We start from the raw sequence: 20,000 nt of genomic DNA, 5'->3' as shown, positions 1-20,000 counted from the left end.
AAGGCTTATAACAGGGTAGATAGGATAGCACTGTGGGAGGTATTGCAAATAAATGAGATAGGAGGATAGCCGTCAAGAACAGTCAAGAGTTTTTACGATAGTAGTTCTTGTGTTAGAATTAGAAATGGAGAGAGTGATTGGTATGAGGTAAAGGTGGAACTTCGCCATGGGTGTGCTATGTCGCCTTGGTTATTCAATTTATAAATGGATGGGATGGTGCGAAAGGTAAACGCAAGAGTAATGGGCTGACGATCGGAGATGGTTAAAGAAAATGGAAAAAAGTGGGTGATAAGCCAGTTGTTTGCTGACGACGCTGCTTGTGGCAGGATCAAAGGATGGATTAAGGAAGTTAGTGACGGAATTTGTGAAGGTGTGCGAAAGAAAAAAATTGAAGATAAAAGTGGGTAAATGTAAGGTGATAAGATGCACAAGGGGAGAGGATGGCAGCAAATAGGGAGTATTAAGGGAGAGAGACTGGAGGAAGTTGATAACTTTAGATATTTGGAGTCCAATGTGGCTGGATGGAAGGAGTAGAGGTGGAGGTAGAATGTAGATTGAGAGAAGCGAGTAAATGCCTTGGGGGAGTAAAAAGTGTAATGAGAAATAGACATTTGGGTAGTGATGCTAAGAGAAGGTTGTATGAAGGAGTGGTTGTGCCGACAGCACTGTATGGAGCAGAAACATGGAATATAAGAGAGGAAGAGTTTAAATGTATTTGAGATGAGGTGCCTGAGAATTATGGTAGGGGTGACCAGGCTGGATAAAGTGAGAAACGAGGTGCTGAGGAGAACAGGGGTGGAAAGGGAGTTGGGAGATAGTGTTGGTGAAATAGTATTGGGATGGTTTGGACACATGGAAAGAATGAGTGAAGAACGATTAGTAAATGAGGTGTGAAAGGCATAGGTGGGGGAAGTGAAAATGAAGGGGCGACCAAGGATGAGATGGGTGGATGGGAAAAAAGGGGCAGTTGGAAAGAAGTGAATGTCGGTTGAGGAAGGAAGGGAGAAGGCAGAAGATAGACGTGAGTGGAGAATGGTTGTGTATGGATGATTTATTGATGCATATACAAAATCCCTTGCAGAGATTGTGAAAAGTATTACATTGGACAAATGGGCAAAGAACTATCAACTATAATTAAAAAACATAAATATAGTGTTAAAATAGCACAAGAATCCAATGCTCTATTTGTTCACATGAAAAATTTCAATCATTGTATTAATTGGACTAATGCTTCCGTTATTATTTCTTGTAATTCATTTGTCAATAGAAACATAATAGAAAGTAGTATTATAAAAAATTCTGAAGGTTCTAATCTTAATATCAGTAATGGCATTTATAAATTAGATAAATTTATCATTAACAAAATTTGTTATCAGGTTGTATGTGACCAAAATTAATTTGATGAATATTTGCTGTTCTCTACATTTCTTTTTTCTTGATTACTTTGTGTACTAAGACATTCTTTTTCATTTGTGACTTTTTGTACTTTACCAGTTTCTTTCCTAGCGTATAATCTTGTGTCATCTTGTACTAAGCCAGTTCCTTTCCTGGTGTTTAATCTTATGACATCTCGCACTATGCCAGTTCCTTTCCTAGTGTATAATCTTGTTATTGTTAAACCTCTTTGTAACACAAATTTTTCTATATTCCCCTGAAGATGTGAATTACACGAAAGCATTTGGGAATTACTGTTTTCTTTCGATTTCCTTAGCGGTTACCAGCAATATATATATATATATATATATATATATATACATTATATATATATATATATATATATATATATATATATATATATAAGATTATTTCAGACAAATGAGAGAGAATGTGGGTGGGGAAGGGCAAACGAAGATGTGTTAGGAATAGTTTATTGCCCTAACGTTGCGACCAACTTGGTCTTCCTTCAGAGGACTCTGAAGAAAACCAAGTTGGTCGCAACGTTAGGGCAATAAACTATTCCTAACACATCTTCGTTTGCCCTTCCCTACCCACATTCTCTCTCATATATATATATATATATATATATATATATATATATAGATATTATGTGTGTGTGTGTGTGTGTGTGTGTGTGTGTGTGTGTGTGTGTGTGTGTGTGTGTGTGTGTGTGTGTGTGTGTGTGTGTGTGTGTGTGTGTATGTATGTATGTATATACATTGGATACACTAGATGTAGTCTCATTAGGAGAATATCTATGCACTTACAAAATGGGGCTATCTAACATCATTTGAGAAAATATAACCAAACCGCCGTCCGTGAGTATTTAGTTCAGAACACTAGAATAATCGCAAGCAATAGGGATGCACATAAGCTTAAGCTTTTAAAAGTAATGTTCATAAAAGAATATAGCCCTATTATAAACATCCAATGCAACATGATTTCTAGCATTAAATTATATAACAATGTTCTCGCCCGCGCGACGAACCCCTACCCCCCTCCCCCCAACCAAACCCTCCTGTGACCACCACACCCTTTATCAATACGAAGTCGGGTCATAAGCACCCTCTCCCTCCTCCTCCCACCCATCCCCTCCATCCTCCCCTCCAACCGACCTCGCAACCCCCACCCCAACCCCCCTAACCCCCATACCGACGCTGTCAAGACGGGTCACACCCACTCCACCACCCATGCAGGGTATGATTTGATATATAAGTCAACTATCCATGCTATCTTTTGTCATTTCTTTAAATCTTTAATTTTGTAAGTATTGATCCCCAACGAGCTATGTATCTGTGTTAGTTTACGATTTGATTTATTGATGTCTATTTTCTTGATTGATGAATTTTTGTTATTGTTAATACCATTGTTCTTTGTTTCTGTATGTCGGTAATTTATATGTTACAGATTTTCCTGATGATGTCTCCTTGCAGACGAAACGTTGAGAATATATGAATAATTTTTTTGGCAATCTGGTTTATGCACACCCCCCACATGGCCGAGTCCTTGTTAGAAAGCTTGAAAATACCCATAAGAAGATTAACAACCTCCTTAATGCTGTCGAATTTAACAACGCATGTCTACAGGAGAACCTGCTCCCTCCATGTTCATATATATATATATATATATATATATGTATATATATATATATAATATATATATATATATAATATATGTATATGTATATACATATATATATATACATATATATATATACATATATATATATATATATATATATATATATATAATATATATATATATATATATATATATATATATATATATATATATATATATATGATGGAGAACATAAACACAGGGTAAGGCTCGGAACCCCAAACACTCTAACGTTTCGTTCTCGTAGGGTGTACGGAAAACTCTAATTAAAGTTGATGTACTAAACTTAATTATCTTGTCGGATACTTGGGAAAGGTCGTTTTTCTGGCGTGTTCTATAATTAAAATTCTAGTTTGTTTAGCTAAATTGATCGACCCTCCTCGATGGTTCTATGAATTCTTAGTTGAAATATATGCTGATTCTGCAATTCTTCTAGTGAATTTATCAAAAACTTTATGTAGCATTTCAGCTCCTCTCCAGTTTGGTAAATGATCGAATTTTTCTGCATGAACTACTAAAGACCTTTGACAAACTTTAGAGGGTTAGTGTAAGGAAAGAATGAAATGGAAGGAAGTAAGAGTTATGATAGGTGTGGGGCAGAACCCACTTGCTCGGTTGTACAGATTCGTGTTTGGATATTCAGAACGTCTGCACGAAAACCTCCAGGGGGAAATCTCCCAATTATCTCAGGGACTCGCTCGCAACTGACGTCGATGTGGAGGTAGTTCATAGTTACATAGATAGACAGACAGACAAACTGATATGTACGTATATATATATATATATATATACATATATATATATACACATGCACACATATGTTCATGCATACATATATATATATATATACATACATACATACATACATACATACATACATTAATACATACACACATATATGCATGTATACATATATACATGCATACATACATAAGTACATACATACATACATACATACATACTTACACACATACATACATACACACATACATACACACACACACATACATACATACATACATACATACATACATATATTACATACATACATATATACATATATATATATACATATATATATGCATATATTACATACATACATATATATTTACATTCATGCATACATATATATACATACATACATACATACATACATACATACATACATACATACATACATACATACGTACGTACATATATACATACATACATACATACATAAATACATTCATACATACATACATACATACATACATACATACATACATACATACACACATACACACATGCACACATACATTCATGCATACATATATATACATACATACATACATACATACATACATACATACATACATACATACATACGTACGTACATATATACATACATACATACATACATAAATACATGCATACATACATACATACATATATACATACATACATACATACATACAAATATACATGAATACATACATACATGCATACATACATACATACATATATACATACATACATATAAGCATACATACATGCAATCATGCATGCATAAATACATACATACACACATACATACATATATACATACATACATACATACATACATACATACATACATACATACATGCAATTATACATACATACATACATACATACGTACATACATACATACATACACACATACACACATACATATATACATAGGTAGACAAATTTACATATAGATAGATAGACAGATAGATCAATCAATCAATTAATCAATCAGTCAGTCAATTATTCAATAAGAAAATAAGCAAATAAGTTAGATAAGTGAGGATATGAATATTTGATTCTCGACACTCTTGCATAATTATAATCCTGTGTCTTAGTGTATTACCCTATGTGGACGCTTATGAGAGAAATTCCATAGTAAGTGAAGGCGGTCGTGAACCAGCAGAAAAACAGCACGAAAGTTCGCACTATTTTCACTTTAGTCTGAAAAAGTTCCTTCAGTTGATTAAGACCTCGACTGACCAGACCCTCGCTGCCTTGCTCTCCTCCGCTCTCCTGTAAGGATGGGAAAACGTGCATTATAAAATCATAGTTTTTTTTTTTTGGGGGGGGGAGCAGAGAGGATAAAAGTACATGGATGTACTAATGGGAAATTTGGAGTAGGTTTATATATATATATATATATATATATATATATATATATATATATATATATATATATATATACATATATATATATATATATATATATATATATATATATATATATTTGCATACTATGGCATACATCTAGAAATGTAACTATCAGAAAAATCAGGCACAAGTATGATAGATCGCTTGGCATGTCTCATTAGAGTTATTGTAACTCTTCGTTAGACGAATTACTGATAACTATGTAAATGAGAAAGCCTAACAACCGAAGGGGCTCTGGATTTCTTTGATCACTTTAGTATCTTCGACTTTGAATATGTTAATGTTGGTACTATAGTAAAGGTATGTCTGAATAAAAAATAATATTACACGCTTTAAGTATGATCTTAGTCAAAGTTGTCACCCCAATACTTATAACTTCCCTCTGATCAAAATAACCATTTAACCCTTTACTGGTTACATTTCCCCCTAAACTGGAATAAGTTGACCGGCTAAAGTCAAAATAAAATCATTAAAGAAGTAAAAGCTAACTATTTGAGTTCAATTACTATAACTAGATATATGTGCAGTTACTTTTGTTTTTTAAAAACTAACGTCTAGAACCCTATACTGTATTCTATTGGTACATTATGTGCCTAAGCCTGACACTCACCCAATCACTCTCTTCTCCTTTGCTGCCATTTTGTTTCCGGGCGGCATCATGATTGAACAGTGTTCTTTTGTGCAAGTAGCTAGTTTAATGCGCCCAAAGCAATCAGTTTTCTCTCTAATAAAAATCTAATTATGTTCGACATGATAAAAAAATTGAGATGAAACCTTACAGGAATCTATTAGACATTATCCTTACTTTGATAGCGATGCTTTTGACCATCTCCAGTAGCTTCTCATCGCTTGGCAAAGTGCGTTTGTTCCAGTAAGCAATCGTCTTCAGGACTTTGACGGCTTCCTCATACCGTCCTCTAAGAATGAGCCAGCGGGGCGACTCTGGCAAGAACCTGCAAGGGCGTTTTGAATGCAAATTGGCCATATTTGTTGGACACAAGTTTATTGCCAGACGCTAGAAACGTGTCCTTACCAGTAGTAGCTGATGGTATAGAGAAAGGGTGATGAAAGTATTAGTTGTAAGTATTTCCACTCTCTAATATAATAGGCAATGCCGGGGAGCAACATTTGCCCCAACGCCCAAGGAATCCCCACAGCCGAGCCTATGTACGAGCGAAGCGAGTTGGAACTTAGTTCCATAACTGTGAAACGAAAAAAATATATATGACAGGAAATTAAAAGGCTTTGTTTATCTGGTTGTGCGCCGAAGCAATCTAATCTAGAATTTTTGCGAATTTGTTTGTTTCCATAGCTCATCCTCGTTGTCCACAACTCACTTCTCTACGATAGCAGTGTTTCTGTATGCTCTCCACCATCCCATTATTGGTACGCTGGAAATTAATTTCAGATTTATTCTAGTTATTTGACTAGCAATTAGACGTCAATTGTAACTGGCATCTAATCATAAATGAAATATCTATATTCATTTGAAAATAGGAATTCATGTAATTTCAAAGAATCTAACGTAGTTATTCATAATAGCAACCTGTATCTCTGACATCATGAAAGCTGTAAATCTCCTATTTCACACATTGTTATAATAGTCATTATTCCCCCAAACCGTTTATCACATTATCTATCAAGAATTCTTGAACCAATCTCACAGAACCTTTAGAATATCAATTACATGGTTTAAATAGACAGTTATAGATAGAGGAATGCAGTTAGGCTTTAGAAAAATACTCAGCCACTGCGGATATAACCCTGTGCTCTTTTACTTATTTCAAAAATTACGTTAACAGTGTACAAAACAAGATATCTTACTTAAAAAAACATAAAATCATACTGGATATCTTACCTAGTGCAAACTTTGAGATGCCTGTACACATTCTGAACACAGACTGCAAGCACTTGCTAAAGAGGTACATGCCCACGCTAGGGGACATGGCTGCTAACACCCCACTCAGAAGGTGGAAGATATGGCACACGATGATGAAACGCCGCTTCCCGAATCTGCCAAGTAGGACCAGAAAAAATATATAGTTTAAATTATTTAGTCATCAAGCTAATACTCATTCAGAAGTAGTTTCTTCTTCTTCTTCTTCTTCTTCTTCTTCTTCTTCTTCTTCTTCTTCTTCTTCTTCTTCTTCTTCTTTCTTCTTTTTCTTCTTTTTTCTTCTTTTTCTTCTTCTTTTTCTTCTTCTTGTTCGTCTTCTTTTTACACTCGTTTCATAAATGTGTCGTCTGATGGTTATGGATATCAGCTTTAGGACCACATATGATTCCACATATTGGATAGGTTCCTGTGGAAAATTTTGCTACAAGTTAAAATAGAAATAGAGACTTTCATAAGACCTTTAGGTTCACAATGTGGTTGTGAGCACACGTGGAAGGAAATAAAAGAGGATTATTACAGTATTTTCCATAGGTGTTTACCTACCTAAATATTAAAACTTTAAAATATTTTATATGAGATATACTGCACGAGAAGTTTGTCCCATTGAATACGATTGCCAATTTTTTCTTTTTTTTTATCTACCTCCCAATTCAAGCTATCCCATGACAATTTGAAGATACTGTTTCTCTTTTGCTTCATTAATTAGAAAAATAAATTCAGTTGCGGTGTGGTGAGCTGAGGGCGCTTTGCCCTTTGTGGGTAGCAACAAGCGTGCGCAATGACGCAAGCGTGCGCAATGACCTCCACGCTGCGCAAGCTAGGTCACGTGGATGCTGCTCTAGGAGATGATTTGCCGAGACCATGCGCAGCGATCAAAGTTTAAACCAAGCGTGGGTCGCCCGGATCGGAGGTGCATTATTACACCAGAGAGAGCACGCATGCCGATCACATACCACGACCGCAGCCCCTTCACTTCTGCAAACCAGGTAAGCCGATCTCTTAGTTCGCAAATAACCATTTCAATCCACCACAACCACAGTAGACAATAAAGAAGACACAGAACCCCTGTGTTTGTATCAAGCCTCACCCTCAACCAAACTTTATCATAGCGGTACTATCAGTCAATTTTAGAACCTTAGATTCTAATATCTGGTCTTTGCTGAGCTCCTAGACTTTTAGAAAAAAAAATCATAATACACTACATTCTTTGATTTGAGTATCATATTCAGCTCGACGTACTCTCAGAACTGAAGTGGTGAGAGCTTTCTTAATCAACCCTCTCATTCCCGTGATATGATTTGAAGATTCTTTTCAGGGTTTCGTCAATCATTTTTATCCGCCAGGATGCTACCCCGAGATGAGAGGGACCAAGTACGTTATTTCCAAGATGCCCACACCCCACTGTATTTGGCAACAGCACCTTCGCTGAACCATAAGTCACTCAGGGAAGAAATTCTATATTGCTGCCTGTGGTTCGTGTTGAGTAACGTAAGATTACACATTCTGTGTTTTCAATGTAGTACGTATATCTTAGATCGAGGGTGTTACTGTGCTGATTCTTTGTTTATACCGACTCAATACTGGGTGGTGACCTGATCGGAGACGGTCGAGTGAGTGGACAAGCAGAAGTGGAACTCACAGGTCGGTGGCGTAGCCCACGATGAGGGAGGCGATGAGCATTCCGATCTGTATAACGGACGACGTCGTTGAATAGAGCCATCGCTGATCGCACACCAGGTCGAACTGTTGGAGAAAAAAAAATATCCTTTGTCACTGAGGGTTTTGTATGGCTTAATCAAATCGTTAGAGTCAAAATTGGACCTTTGACGAAATCATAAAGAAGAAAACAAGTGGGGAAGGATTGAAAAATAAAAGATGAAATAGAAAGGTTGCTCATTTCCTATTAGTCAGAGTATACAAAAATATCAGAAATAAAATATATTGCCTACAACAAAGGGAGACGTTGTATTCCAGCACTCACTCCCCTTCATTACTAAATTTGCTTTGTAGCGAAATGAAGCAATATTGTAAAAAAAAAAAAAAAAATTCACTTCGCTCTTGCTATGATCGATTACACTGAGTGAGAAAAGCGTAAATCTTATGTCCCAATCACTAAGAAAATCAAATAGCATAAATCTGTAGGAGATTCAGTGATAAACTACTAGTTCTTGTATCTGTTTCAACAGTTAACAATATTTTGATCAAGAATAATCAATTACAGTACCTTGGACTGTAATTCATACCACAGCTGGTATTTTTAGTAAGAAACTCATTGGCATATTTTTTAGGTCAAAGGTTTTTAGGTCAAAGATTTTAAGCCGACAAAACATGACAAAAAGTTATTTCATCGGCTCTCGACCCATTGGAATTGTCAAGATTAGTATGTCCTGTGTTCTCAAGACAAAGAAACAATAATAAAAAGCATTATTTCATAGTCCTCGAGATCAAGAAAGTCTTGTCAAAAGCGTTAAGTCGAAGGTCTTCAACACAAAAAGATCACTCAGAAGCATCATATCATGAATCTTTATACCAAAGAAATTGTATCAAGGTTTCACTTAATACATTTGTAGTCATAGATAATGCCATGTTAGAGCTTATAATGTATGAAAAAAAAAATATCCCAGCTGCCTCAAGGCAGTCTTCTTGATCCTTTAACTATGGCTGCAGTAAGGCTACTATTCTTAATTTTCTGAGATATCTTTGGTTGGAAAAGTGTTGATTTCAATTTGTCTTGCTTTCCTTTGACCATTCGACCACGTCTTACCGATAACACCTTCGCCTACTAAACAAGTTAGCTACCAATATTGCGGTAAAGCTCCTCTCATTTCTACATAAACCACGCCGCTAAGGCTGATTGGCTGGCATGATTTTCTAAAAATCTGCAGTGAGTAGCTCTTGCCAGTTTGAGAAGTATATATTCATCATAGCCTTTGCATAGTCGGGACATCATTCACCTCCCAAAAATTATAATCAACCAATCAAACTTGTATGTGGGTATGAGGGGAGAGTTTTTGTACTAGCTTATTCCGAGAAGTACCAGAACTTACATCTGTAACCACAGTAGATTTATACTGCGTGTGATTGAAGTCCCTCTTGGGACACGACACCGTCCCGTTGACCACGTTGGTGATAATATCCAGGTTCTCCTTGGCCTCCTCGTAGCCCAGTGACACCGCCAAGGAGTAGTTGTAGTCACGCTGGAGACAGCCATCCAGCTTCCCGTCCGACTTCCTAATACGAATATATATCTGTTAGCTCACTTAACCCTTTTGATAACAAAGAGATGACACACAGATGAATTAAACAGCTTGGCAAAAGCTAGAAGAAGACGAAATGTGGCACCTGATAAAGAGAAGGATAGTCGTATATGCGTGTGTGATGAGTTTGGCGCCTACTCCCTAAGTGTATTCACGTGAGCTCTGTTTCATCTGACGCCACGAGGGCCTTCATGGGCCGCGCTAAGGTGGTTTGTTCATCTGACGCCACACGAGCCTTTGTGGGCCAAACGATACCAGCCCTCCTTTTGGTTGGCATCATCGTGGCGGGCCCAGAGCCGGGTTGGCCCCGCCCCCATGCCACCCGGCTGGGTCACATGATTGTGGCCATGGGAGATGTTGGTTACGTGCTCAAGCGTTTAGCGTAGCCCAGCAAGCAAGCAGGGCCACGTGTTTGGAGGGGCCAAGTTAGTCAGGCCATGACCGTCAGTGCTAGCAGTTGTGCACCACGAGTGTGCGCCTCTGCCCACAAATAAGCTCCATATCCCCCATTTCTCCCAAATAGCAAGTAGTCATTCTAAGCTCCGTTACAATCATTGTTTCAGTAATGAGACAACAAAACACATCAAGTGTTTTGTGTTACACATCACCCTCGTGCACGACCTATCATACGTGCACGTACCAACTTTGCAGGAAATTAAGTGTCAGACAATACTTGTAAAGACAATAGGTTGCAAGGCCTACAAACTCTCGATTCTTTGCTCCTGATGAGGGGCTGTAGTTTTATTAATGCAGGAAACCTTTCTACCGCAAATTTTTTTGTTGATTTATTTATTTATCTTTTATATATTCATTTACTTTTATTTATTTATTTATCTTTATTTATTTATTTATTCATTTATTTATTTATTTTTATTTATCTATTTCATTTATTTTCATTTCTTTATTTTTATTTATCTATTTCATTTATTTTCATTTCTTTATTTTTATGTATTTACTTTTATCTATTTTATTTATTTGTTTATCTATTCTTTTTTTTTCTAATTAAAGGATTAGTTACTGAAAAGAGAAGCAAGGTTTTAATATACAAGTAAACAATGTTGATAGATATTTGTATCTTTGTGTCTAGATAAGAGACATTCCATTATGTGGTGGATGGGACTAGAATGGGTGGGAGTAGGTACATGCCTTTGACTTAGCTACCTCCCTTATAGGGAGAAAAAACCTCTTGTTGTATAGATAGAGAGAACATACATTACATGCAAAAACCTTCAAATATAATAAGTGAAAAATATTACAAAATAAAAACACTATTATAGTGGATTAGAACCAAGGTGTAGTTAAAACAGGACAAATTCTCACAGATTTTTCAAATTAAAGTATAAAGAGTAAAGAGGGATAAACTTGGTAATCTAAACATTAAGGTATTAGGTTACTTGTAAAAGAGAGACTATTTTTCGCTATTCAAACAACATTTGTGTCTACCTATAACCCATTAATGTGGTGTTACACAAGTTATATGCAAGAAACTTCGTGTCACAAATGTATAAAAATAAAATTAAATCAAAGAATGACTAAAACAGATGCTGTAAAGGACTGGAAGGATGTTGCAGGATTTTTTTTTCATTTGTAAATAAAGAAATTTAAGCTTAAAGAATAGAGAGAGGTTTAAAAGAAAATGTTTAGGTTCTCTGAATATCTCAGTAGAAAATTAAATACAGAAAAAGAAGCGTGATTTTGGTAAATAATCAAAGAATGTTGTCAGATATTTGTACATTTTTGTCTTTATACAGTTCATTATTTTAGTGTTAGCTCATTTATATGTAGGAAACTCCAAATGTAGTGAGAACTATTACATAATAGAAACACCAATGTATTGGCAACTAAGAAACTTAGACAATGGACTGCGTAAAAATGCTGAAGTATTTTACAAAATTGATGCAAGGAAACTTCTCTTTTTGACGCTGAAGTTCAAATTGTAGAAATTGGTTCCGGGAAACTTTTTAAGACTTAATGTAATGTGTAGATGTATTCAGAGGAGATAAAATCCTGAAATAGAAGGATTGAAGAACAAGTGAGAGAAACATTCGTTATTTAATTTTCATCGATAAAAATAGTTTCACTTTTTTTTAGGCCGTAATTACTTTTTTTCCCAAATTCTCGTTTTCCCAAATTTTTGTCATCTGGTAATCGGTTTTAACGCTTCACTGTATTTTACTTTTACCTTTATCCCAGCTGCTGCCCGGCAGTTCAATTCAATCAGAACCTACCCCCTTTATGCAACGAAAAAGTTAATTTGATCAACACCATTATCTTCAGAGGAAGGACTGCTGCAGAAATTCATTGGTTCAACAAGGAATCAGAAATTCGCTTTGATATGAAGAAATATTCTGATGACTAAAGACTTTGGAAGTCTGTGAAACCAATAGGTAAACCAACAAACAGTATGTGTGTATTAAGATAGGGCTTTTGAATTACCCACTTTTGACAGATTTAGGGTTCTATGGGGAGGTGTTTATTAGGCCTACATATTTTCAGACTCAGACTATAAGAATATTAGTTTTTCTAGACACTATGACCCTGCTGATTCTACAATCTAGGTAATCTTCAGGATATCACACCTTTTTAAAGGTGAGAGAAAGAGAGATAAAAAGAAGATAAAAAAAAGATAAATTACAGCAATGGTCTGAAAAGTGGCTAATGAAATTTAACACAAGTAAATGCAAAGTAATGCACATAGGTAAAAATAACAGTAAGTACGATTACAAGTTATTTGGAAATTCGTTAACAAAAGTGGATAGTGAAAAAGATCTCGGTGTAATTATCAGTAACGACCTCAAATCATCTAAGCAGTGTATTTCAGCCTCTGAGAAAGCAAATAAGATCCTAGGACTGATTGCGCGATCTTTTGATTTCAAAAGTCCATCACTCATTAACAAGCTATATAAATCGTTAGTTCGTCCACATTTGGAATATGCTGTTTCCGTATGGTCACCGAATCTCATTAAAGACATTGACAGACAGTAAAAAGTACAACGGCAAGCCACAAAACTGATTCCAAATATCAAAAATAAATCATACGAAAATCGACTAAAACACATGAATCTGTTTTCCCTAAAAAAGCGTAGACTCAGAGGTGACTTGATACAGGTCTTTAAGATTTTAAAGGGAATTGACAACATCAAAAGTGACCAAATTTTCACATTGAATGAGAATCAGACAAGAAACAATGGTCTCAAACTGTCCGGAAATAGATTCAATTTGGAAGTAGGTAGAAACAACTTTGCCAACCGTGTAGTTAATGAATGGAATAAACTTCCTGCACAGGTAGTGCAATGTAGTTCAGTTCGAAGCTTTAAGAATCATTTAGATAAATACCTAAGTAAGATGCTGTAATGATTATAATTTATCTTATACTATTTGTTTTTGTTTTGTTATCATTTGTCTTTCTGATTTTTATTTGTTATTAGTTATATGTCAATTTATTATTATTTACTATTTACCTGTTTGTTTATTATTTAACTATACCTATGCATTTATTCATGTATCTTATTTGTTATTTATATTATTATAGTTTTTATTTTATTGTTTTATTATTAATATGATTTTTTTCGCATCCGACCTAGATATGGATCAAAAGGTCTCCTGTCGGCATGCTCCGCCTTTGTAATCCTTTGAAAGATGTATGGAGAGGCAAGTGGAAAAGAGAGAGATGGGAAGACTGAGAAGAGTGAGAGAGAGGGGGAGGGATGGAGAGAGAAATGGGAAAGAAAGAGGAGAGATTGAGAGAGAGAGGAGGAGAGGGAGGAGGGAAAGGGATGTGGAAAGAGGGGAAGAGAAATTTTTGTATGTTTATCGATGCATAATGAAAAATTATAATTAGTCTACAGCCACATCTGTGTATGTATTCCCGACCATCATTAATGCAAATAAGTTAAATGCATTGTACAATACTAGCCTTGGAATGGCGAAGTCAATGATTTGTTGGCTTGTCCAGTTAGCATCATGTAGTTCCTGAATATGGCACCAATATTCTGGCGTGTAACCAAGAAACTGGTACGACAAGACCTCGAAAGCCGATGGTATCGCACCTTCAAAAGATAGAATGTTTTTGGTAGGTTTTTATTCAGCCTTACAAACACAAAAATGTTTTAAATTCTGAACAGTGTTTCATTTTTCAACACTGATCACTTTGACACTGATCACTTTGATGAAGGGTATTTACCAAGATATATCAAAATGAATAAACCGTGGTTCCAGAAGCCATTGCTTCCAGCCAAGTTCAAAACATCTTCAAAAGTGGAATCCCCCTTAGTCATGGTTTCTGTCTTCACGGGGGAGGACGGAACTGTTGTCTCATCATCCAAATACCTCGTGTATGTCTTGCATTCCACATCATCAGGCGGAGTTTCATCTTTGAAGTGCATCTCTGGAACATGAAAACAGAGACCTCAAATTATTTATTAAATTTTACTTTGGTGTTTGCATGCGATGATCCAGTGACCCAGTGCTAACATTGCTATTCCCTTATATTTCAAATGAGTCGATATATGTGACTTTATTTATTGATTGGTCGTAATATTTAAATTGCTAAGAAAAAAACATATGTTCTTAATATGTTCTTCTTTAATATCCCTAAAACTTTTATATCTACCTCGAAAAAATACCTTATCTTACCATCAACAGCATTACGACCTATCCGACCACAACTTGCTTATCGTACACTTTGAAATACTCAGCACGCAACATAAACAAAATAAACCCACAAAGTCACCTACTATTACAGGACCACGAGTGGAGACCTTATGCAATTTGGAAAAAGAGTCACAGATTCAATGAAAAGAAATCAGAACGAACACAGTACCTTAGAAAGCATAGAAAACACCATGATGATGAAGGCAGAAGAAACATTAAAGAAGAAAAAGAAATCCCACACATAGATAAAGACAAAGCCCCATGGTTCAGGGTAGAAAGAATGAAGAAAATCAAAGAACGGAGAGCAACAAACAGGAAGAAAAGAAATACTTGAGATACTAAAGAAAAAGAGGAACTTTGGAACTCTACAAAATATAAAAAAGTCGAAGTCCAAAAAGAGGTAAAAAATGGTTCTATGAAAGAAAAACCCTAGACAAAATTGAAAAGGAAAAAGACACGAAAAAAATGTGGAAACACATAAACAGCTTAAGGTCATATGGCATAAACAAAACCATAAGAAACACTGCAGTATATGATGAAAACAAAATAAAGATAATTAAAGAAGAACTAGAAAAGTAAATTACAATTTTCTGGAAAGACATAGACCAGCGACACGCAAACCTCATTGAAGACGATTGGAGTGCAGAAGTTGAAAGCAAATACAGAAAACAACACCAAGAGGAAATAGAAAGGGTGCCATAGCCATAGACATTGATCACAAAATTAACATCTCAAAAATTCTAAGAGAGCACTATGATTATGCCTTCAATATCACAGAACGAAATACCAAACCTATGAGCACATGGGACATCACAGCAGAGGAACTAACTTAGCGAATAAGAAAAATTAAAAATGGAAAAGCAGCAAGTCCAGGCGGTTTAAACATTGAAAAGTTTAAGAAATAATAAAAGACGCAGAAACCACATCTAAACTTGTTGCAGCCTACAACTCAATAATCAAATAAAAGAGAGTAGCATCAAAGCTGGAAAACCTCAAAAACAAAGCTTATCCCAAAAACACAAAATCCACAAGTCAAGGACTTCAGACCAATAGCCTTACTAGACACATCTTACAAAATACTAATAGATATTATCAAAGAAAAACTGGAAAAAAAATCTACACCACAACCAAAACCTACTTGAAATACAAAATGGTTTCACACCAAAAAGAAGAATAACAGACAATATCTTCATGCTACAATAAGCATTACAGAACACTACAAGAATATAAAACCTCTGATCGTCATTTCAATATATTTCACCAAGGCCTTAGATAGTGTGAGAATGGGGAAACCCTAATAAAAGCACTAAAATCAAACATCCACTCAGACATCATTTCTACAATAGCTAACATGTACCAAGGAGATAACACCAAGATAATGATAAATAACAAGGAGACGTGCAAAATACAAGGATGCAATGGCTCCACCACACTTTTCCTATTAATAACATATCTGATCATCAACTACTTACACCTCCATTTAGTAGATTTCAAAAACCATATCACACAAATTATATCAATTTCCTTTGCTGATGACGAACTCCTACTAACAAACTCTGTAGAAGAAGATGTACAAGTGCACATATTACTAACTAAAATTGGAGAGGCATGTGGTCTAAAAATAAACAAGGCAAAGAGCAACATCCTAACCTACAACCTAGAAGTCTCCAAAAGAAATTAGTGGAATAAAAGTTATGAAGTTCACAATATACTTAGGAATGAAAATAACGAATAAGAGAAAATTCCTCAAAGAACACATAAATGATATCTTCAGCAAAGCAAACTCATTTGCTAATCAGCCTCGGTTACAGCAAGTAGCTGTAACAGGATAAGCATCGGCAAAGTGTTCTGGAAAAATTTCGTTATCCCTAGTATGATCCACTCAACTGAAGCAATCTTCTTCACAAAGAGCATACTTAACAAACTACAGACAATAGATAACAAAGCATACAAAATTATATTCAGAGCACCACACTACACACCAGCAGCAGCCCTGACAGCAGAGATCAGATCTTCCTCAGCATACACCAGAGACATGCAAAACAAGCTCTCATACGCCAAACACATCATTGGAGATGCCGGGAATAAGCCAGTCAATCTCATTTTCCAAGTCCTCTATGAAATACAAGGAATTACTGGGCCAAGCAACTACGATCGTACTTGCAAAAGCTAAACTTAAGCCTAGAGGGTCTCAAAACGACAAAAAACCTCAAAGCCCGGATAAACGATATTGACACAGACATATGGAAAGCTGAACTGGTAAATAAACTCTCCTTATCACTACAGGCGATGAAAAAAAAATAAAAACGGAAGAAAAAATCTATGAAAATAACCTAGACGCTGCCATTCTATTCCGTACCAGGACAAACACCCTGAAACTAAATTGGAGAAACCGTCACACCAATCAAGACACAAACGCCCCTGTGCCGTCAGAGTGAAGAAAAACTCGAACATTTTTTACTAGAGTGCAACGAGCTATCATCGATCAGAGTCCAATGGATGGGCATTTGTCGACAACTGGGACCGCTTTTATGGTAAGAATCACCTATACAAAAGGGACGGGGTGCACTTGTCTCCCAGAGAATTTCGGCTCATTCCTGAATCCCTTGAGCGAGAAGTAGGCATCCTACAGGGGTTTTTCGGGTAGATTACGTGGGAGTAGGGGGAAGTATCGGAATATAGTTTAGGCAATAGAAGCAACTTAGAGAGGGACTGTGAAAAGTATCACCAAAGCAGGTGGAGGGAAGATAAAAGTAAGGTTTACTGTACAAATAGCAGGAGCATAATTAACAACATTTATTTGCTGCGAGGTAAAGCATGCGTAAAAAATGTCGATATTATAGCTATTACTGAATGCTGGATCAACATGGCTGATAAAAATTTCCTTCCGGAAATCGAAATAGAAGGATATAAGTTCATAAGGATAGGGTTGGCAGGAATCTATTTGGGTAGAGATTATAGGCAAGAATAAGAAAGTTATTATTGGCGTCTTGTATAGACCCCCTAACCTCAGCATTGAGCAGACTGATCCCCTGATTCATGAAATTCACAGAGCGTCCCAGTACAAAAACGTTGTGATCATGGGAGATTTTAATTATAGAAACATTGACTGGGAAACTTTAACAGATCATGAAGCAAAGAAATTCCTAGATGTGGTACAGGGTAATTTCCTAAAACAAGTGATTACCGATCCTACGAGGGGACAAAATACCCTGGACTTAATTTTAACAAATAATGAGCACTAGGCTCTAGTGATCATCAAGAGATAAGATTTAATGCTATTTGGGAAAAATTACAAAGTGCGAATAACGTTCAAGTACCAGACTTCAGGAAAGCAAACTTTGACATTATAAAAACCTATTTGAAATTGAATACGTATTGTCATGTGGACGTTTCAGACATTGTCGTTTCTCGTAGCGGGGCTGAGAGTCAGGTCGGTATCAAGAGTCGGGTCACGGAGGGTAATATGCATACCTTAGGTCAGGTCATTTGGGGGGCGAGGGCCCAACAGTCAGGTCAGCGATTTAGAAGAAATGTATAGCAATCTAACTGATCTAATTATTAATGCACAAAACACATTTATCCCCCTAAAGTCAATACGGAAAAATAGTAATACTCCCAAATGGATGACGGACAGATTGAAACATGAGATCGGAATGAAAAGAGGACTTTACGTGAAAATAAAATACGGGGAATCACACCTTAGATCAAGATATAACGAAATGGCAAAGCTGGTTAAAAGGAATACACGTACTGCGAAACGTAATTATGAAATCAAGGTGGCCAGTCAAGCAAAATCCAACCCAAAGGGTTTCTTTCACCTCTATAGAACAAAAAATAAAGAAAGAATAGGACCAATTTAAAACGATGAAATGACATGATAGAATCGGAGGAATAAATGAGTGAGGAGTTTAACAATTATTTTCTATCGGTGTTTACTAATGAGAGGTTAGATAAAGTACCTGACTGCGATCCGATTTACAGAGGGGATGAAGAAAGTAGTCTATCTAATATCAGCATTAGTAAAGAAGTAGTCAAACAGATTGAAAGACTTAAAGCTACAAAATCTCCGGGTTCAGACGAATTTTTTCCAAGAAAGCTTAAGGAGTGTAAATTTGAAATCTGCGACCATTTAACTGAAATATTTAATAAATCGGTAGACACTGGTTTTGTGCCAACAGCTTGGAGGCAGGCAAACGTTGTTCTTGTTTTAAAGAAGGGAGATAAATCGTCCATATGCAACTACAGGCCAATCAGTTTGACATCGGCTATAGGAAAAATGCTTGAATCAATAATAGTAAATAGACTCAGAGAGCACATTCGAGATTCACAGCATGGTTTCTCCAAGGGTAAGTCATGTGTGACTAATCTTCTATCCTTTTACACTAAAGTATATAAGGCGTCAGATAACAATGATAATTACGATGTTTTACCTTGACTTTAGCAAAGCGTTCGACAAGGTGCCTCACCAGAGACTACTAGATAAAATCAAAGCCCATGGCATAGGAGGAAAAGTGTTAGAATGGATTAGAGCTTGGATTAGTAACAGAAAACAGCGGGTCACCATAAATGGAATAAAATCTAGGTGGGGCAATGTTACTGGCGGGGTCCCCCAGGGCTCGGTTTTGGGTCCCTTGTTGTTCATTATGTACATAAATGACTTAGACGATGGGATAAATAGTGATGTTAGTAAGTTTGCGGACGACACTAAAATAGGACGCCTGATTGGGTCAGGAAACGACGCAGAGATTGTGCAGGATGATCTTAATAAATTGTTAACATGATCGGAGAAATGGCAAATGAACTTCAATGTCTCTAAGTGTAGCGTGTTAAACGTAGGACTACACAACCCCAAAAATAGATACATCTTAGATAACACGTTTTTAGAAAAATCTGAGTGCGAGAGGGACTTGGGAGTTCTGGTGAGTCCGGACCTTAAAACCAGGAAGCAG

General features: G+C 36.2%; 2 protein-coding genes across 5 annotated transcripts in view; both read right to left on the bottom strand.

The window, feature by feature from the left end:
• The window catches only part of LOC143021278 (organic cation transporter protein-like), a 17,439-nt gene extending 7,051 nt beyond the window's left edge, over positions 1-10,388 (bottom strand). Inside the window, exons 1-6 of the mRNA XM_076178685.1 lie at positions 10,186-10,388; positions 8,778-8,881; positions 7,100-7,254; positions 6,275-6,443; positions 6,047-6,194; positions 4,934-5,103 (exon numbers count right to left, since the gene is read on the bottom strand). Of these exons, the coding sequence (XP_076034800.1) occupies positions 4,934-5,103; positions 6,047-6,194; positions 6,275-6,443; positions 7,100-7,254; positions 8,778-8,818 (683 nt within the window). The 5' untranslated portion in view covers positions 8,819-8,881; positions 10,186-10,388. The remainder of the gene's footprint in view (positions 1-4,933; positions 5,104-6,046; positions 6,195-6,274; positions 6,444-7,099; positions 7,255-8,777; positions 8,882-10,185) is intronic.
• Positions 10,389-14,004: 3,616 nt separating this feature from the next.
• Positions 14,005-20,000, bottom strand: part of LOC143021277 (uncharacterized) — a 32,301-nt gene continuing 26,305 nt past the window's right edge. The window contains exons 2-3 of one of the 4 annotated variants that reach the window (XM_076178683.1): positions 14,579-14,782; positions 14,005-14,444 (exon numbers count right to left, since the gene is read on the bottom strand). In XM_076178683.1, the coding sequence (XP_076034798.1) occupies positions 14,233-14,444; positions 14,579-14,780 (414 nt within the window). In that variant the 5' untranslated portion in view covers positions 14,781-14,782 and the 3' untranslated portion in view covers positions 14,005-14,232. The other 3 variants (XM_076178682.1, XM_076178681.1, XM_076178684.1) reach the window with 3 other exon arrangements.

This window comes from Oratosquilla oratoria, chromosome 41, assembly GCF_046742065.1.
Source record: "Oratosquilla oratoria isolate Oo_2021 chromosome 41, ASM4674206v1, whole genome shotgun sequence".
NCBI lineage: Eukaryota > Metazoa > Arthropoda > Malacostraca > Stomatopoda > Squillidae > Oratosquilla > Oratosquilla oratoria.
The sequence above is the reverse complement of the archived record's forward strand: the minus strand, read 5'-3'. Positions and strand labels throughout refer to the sequence as shown.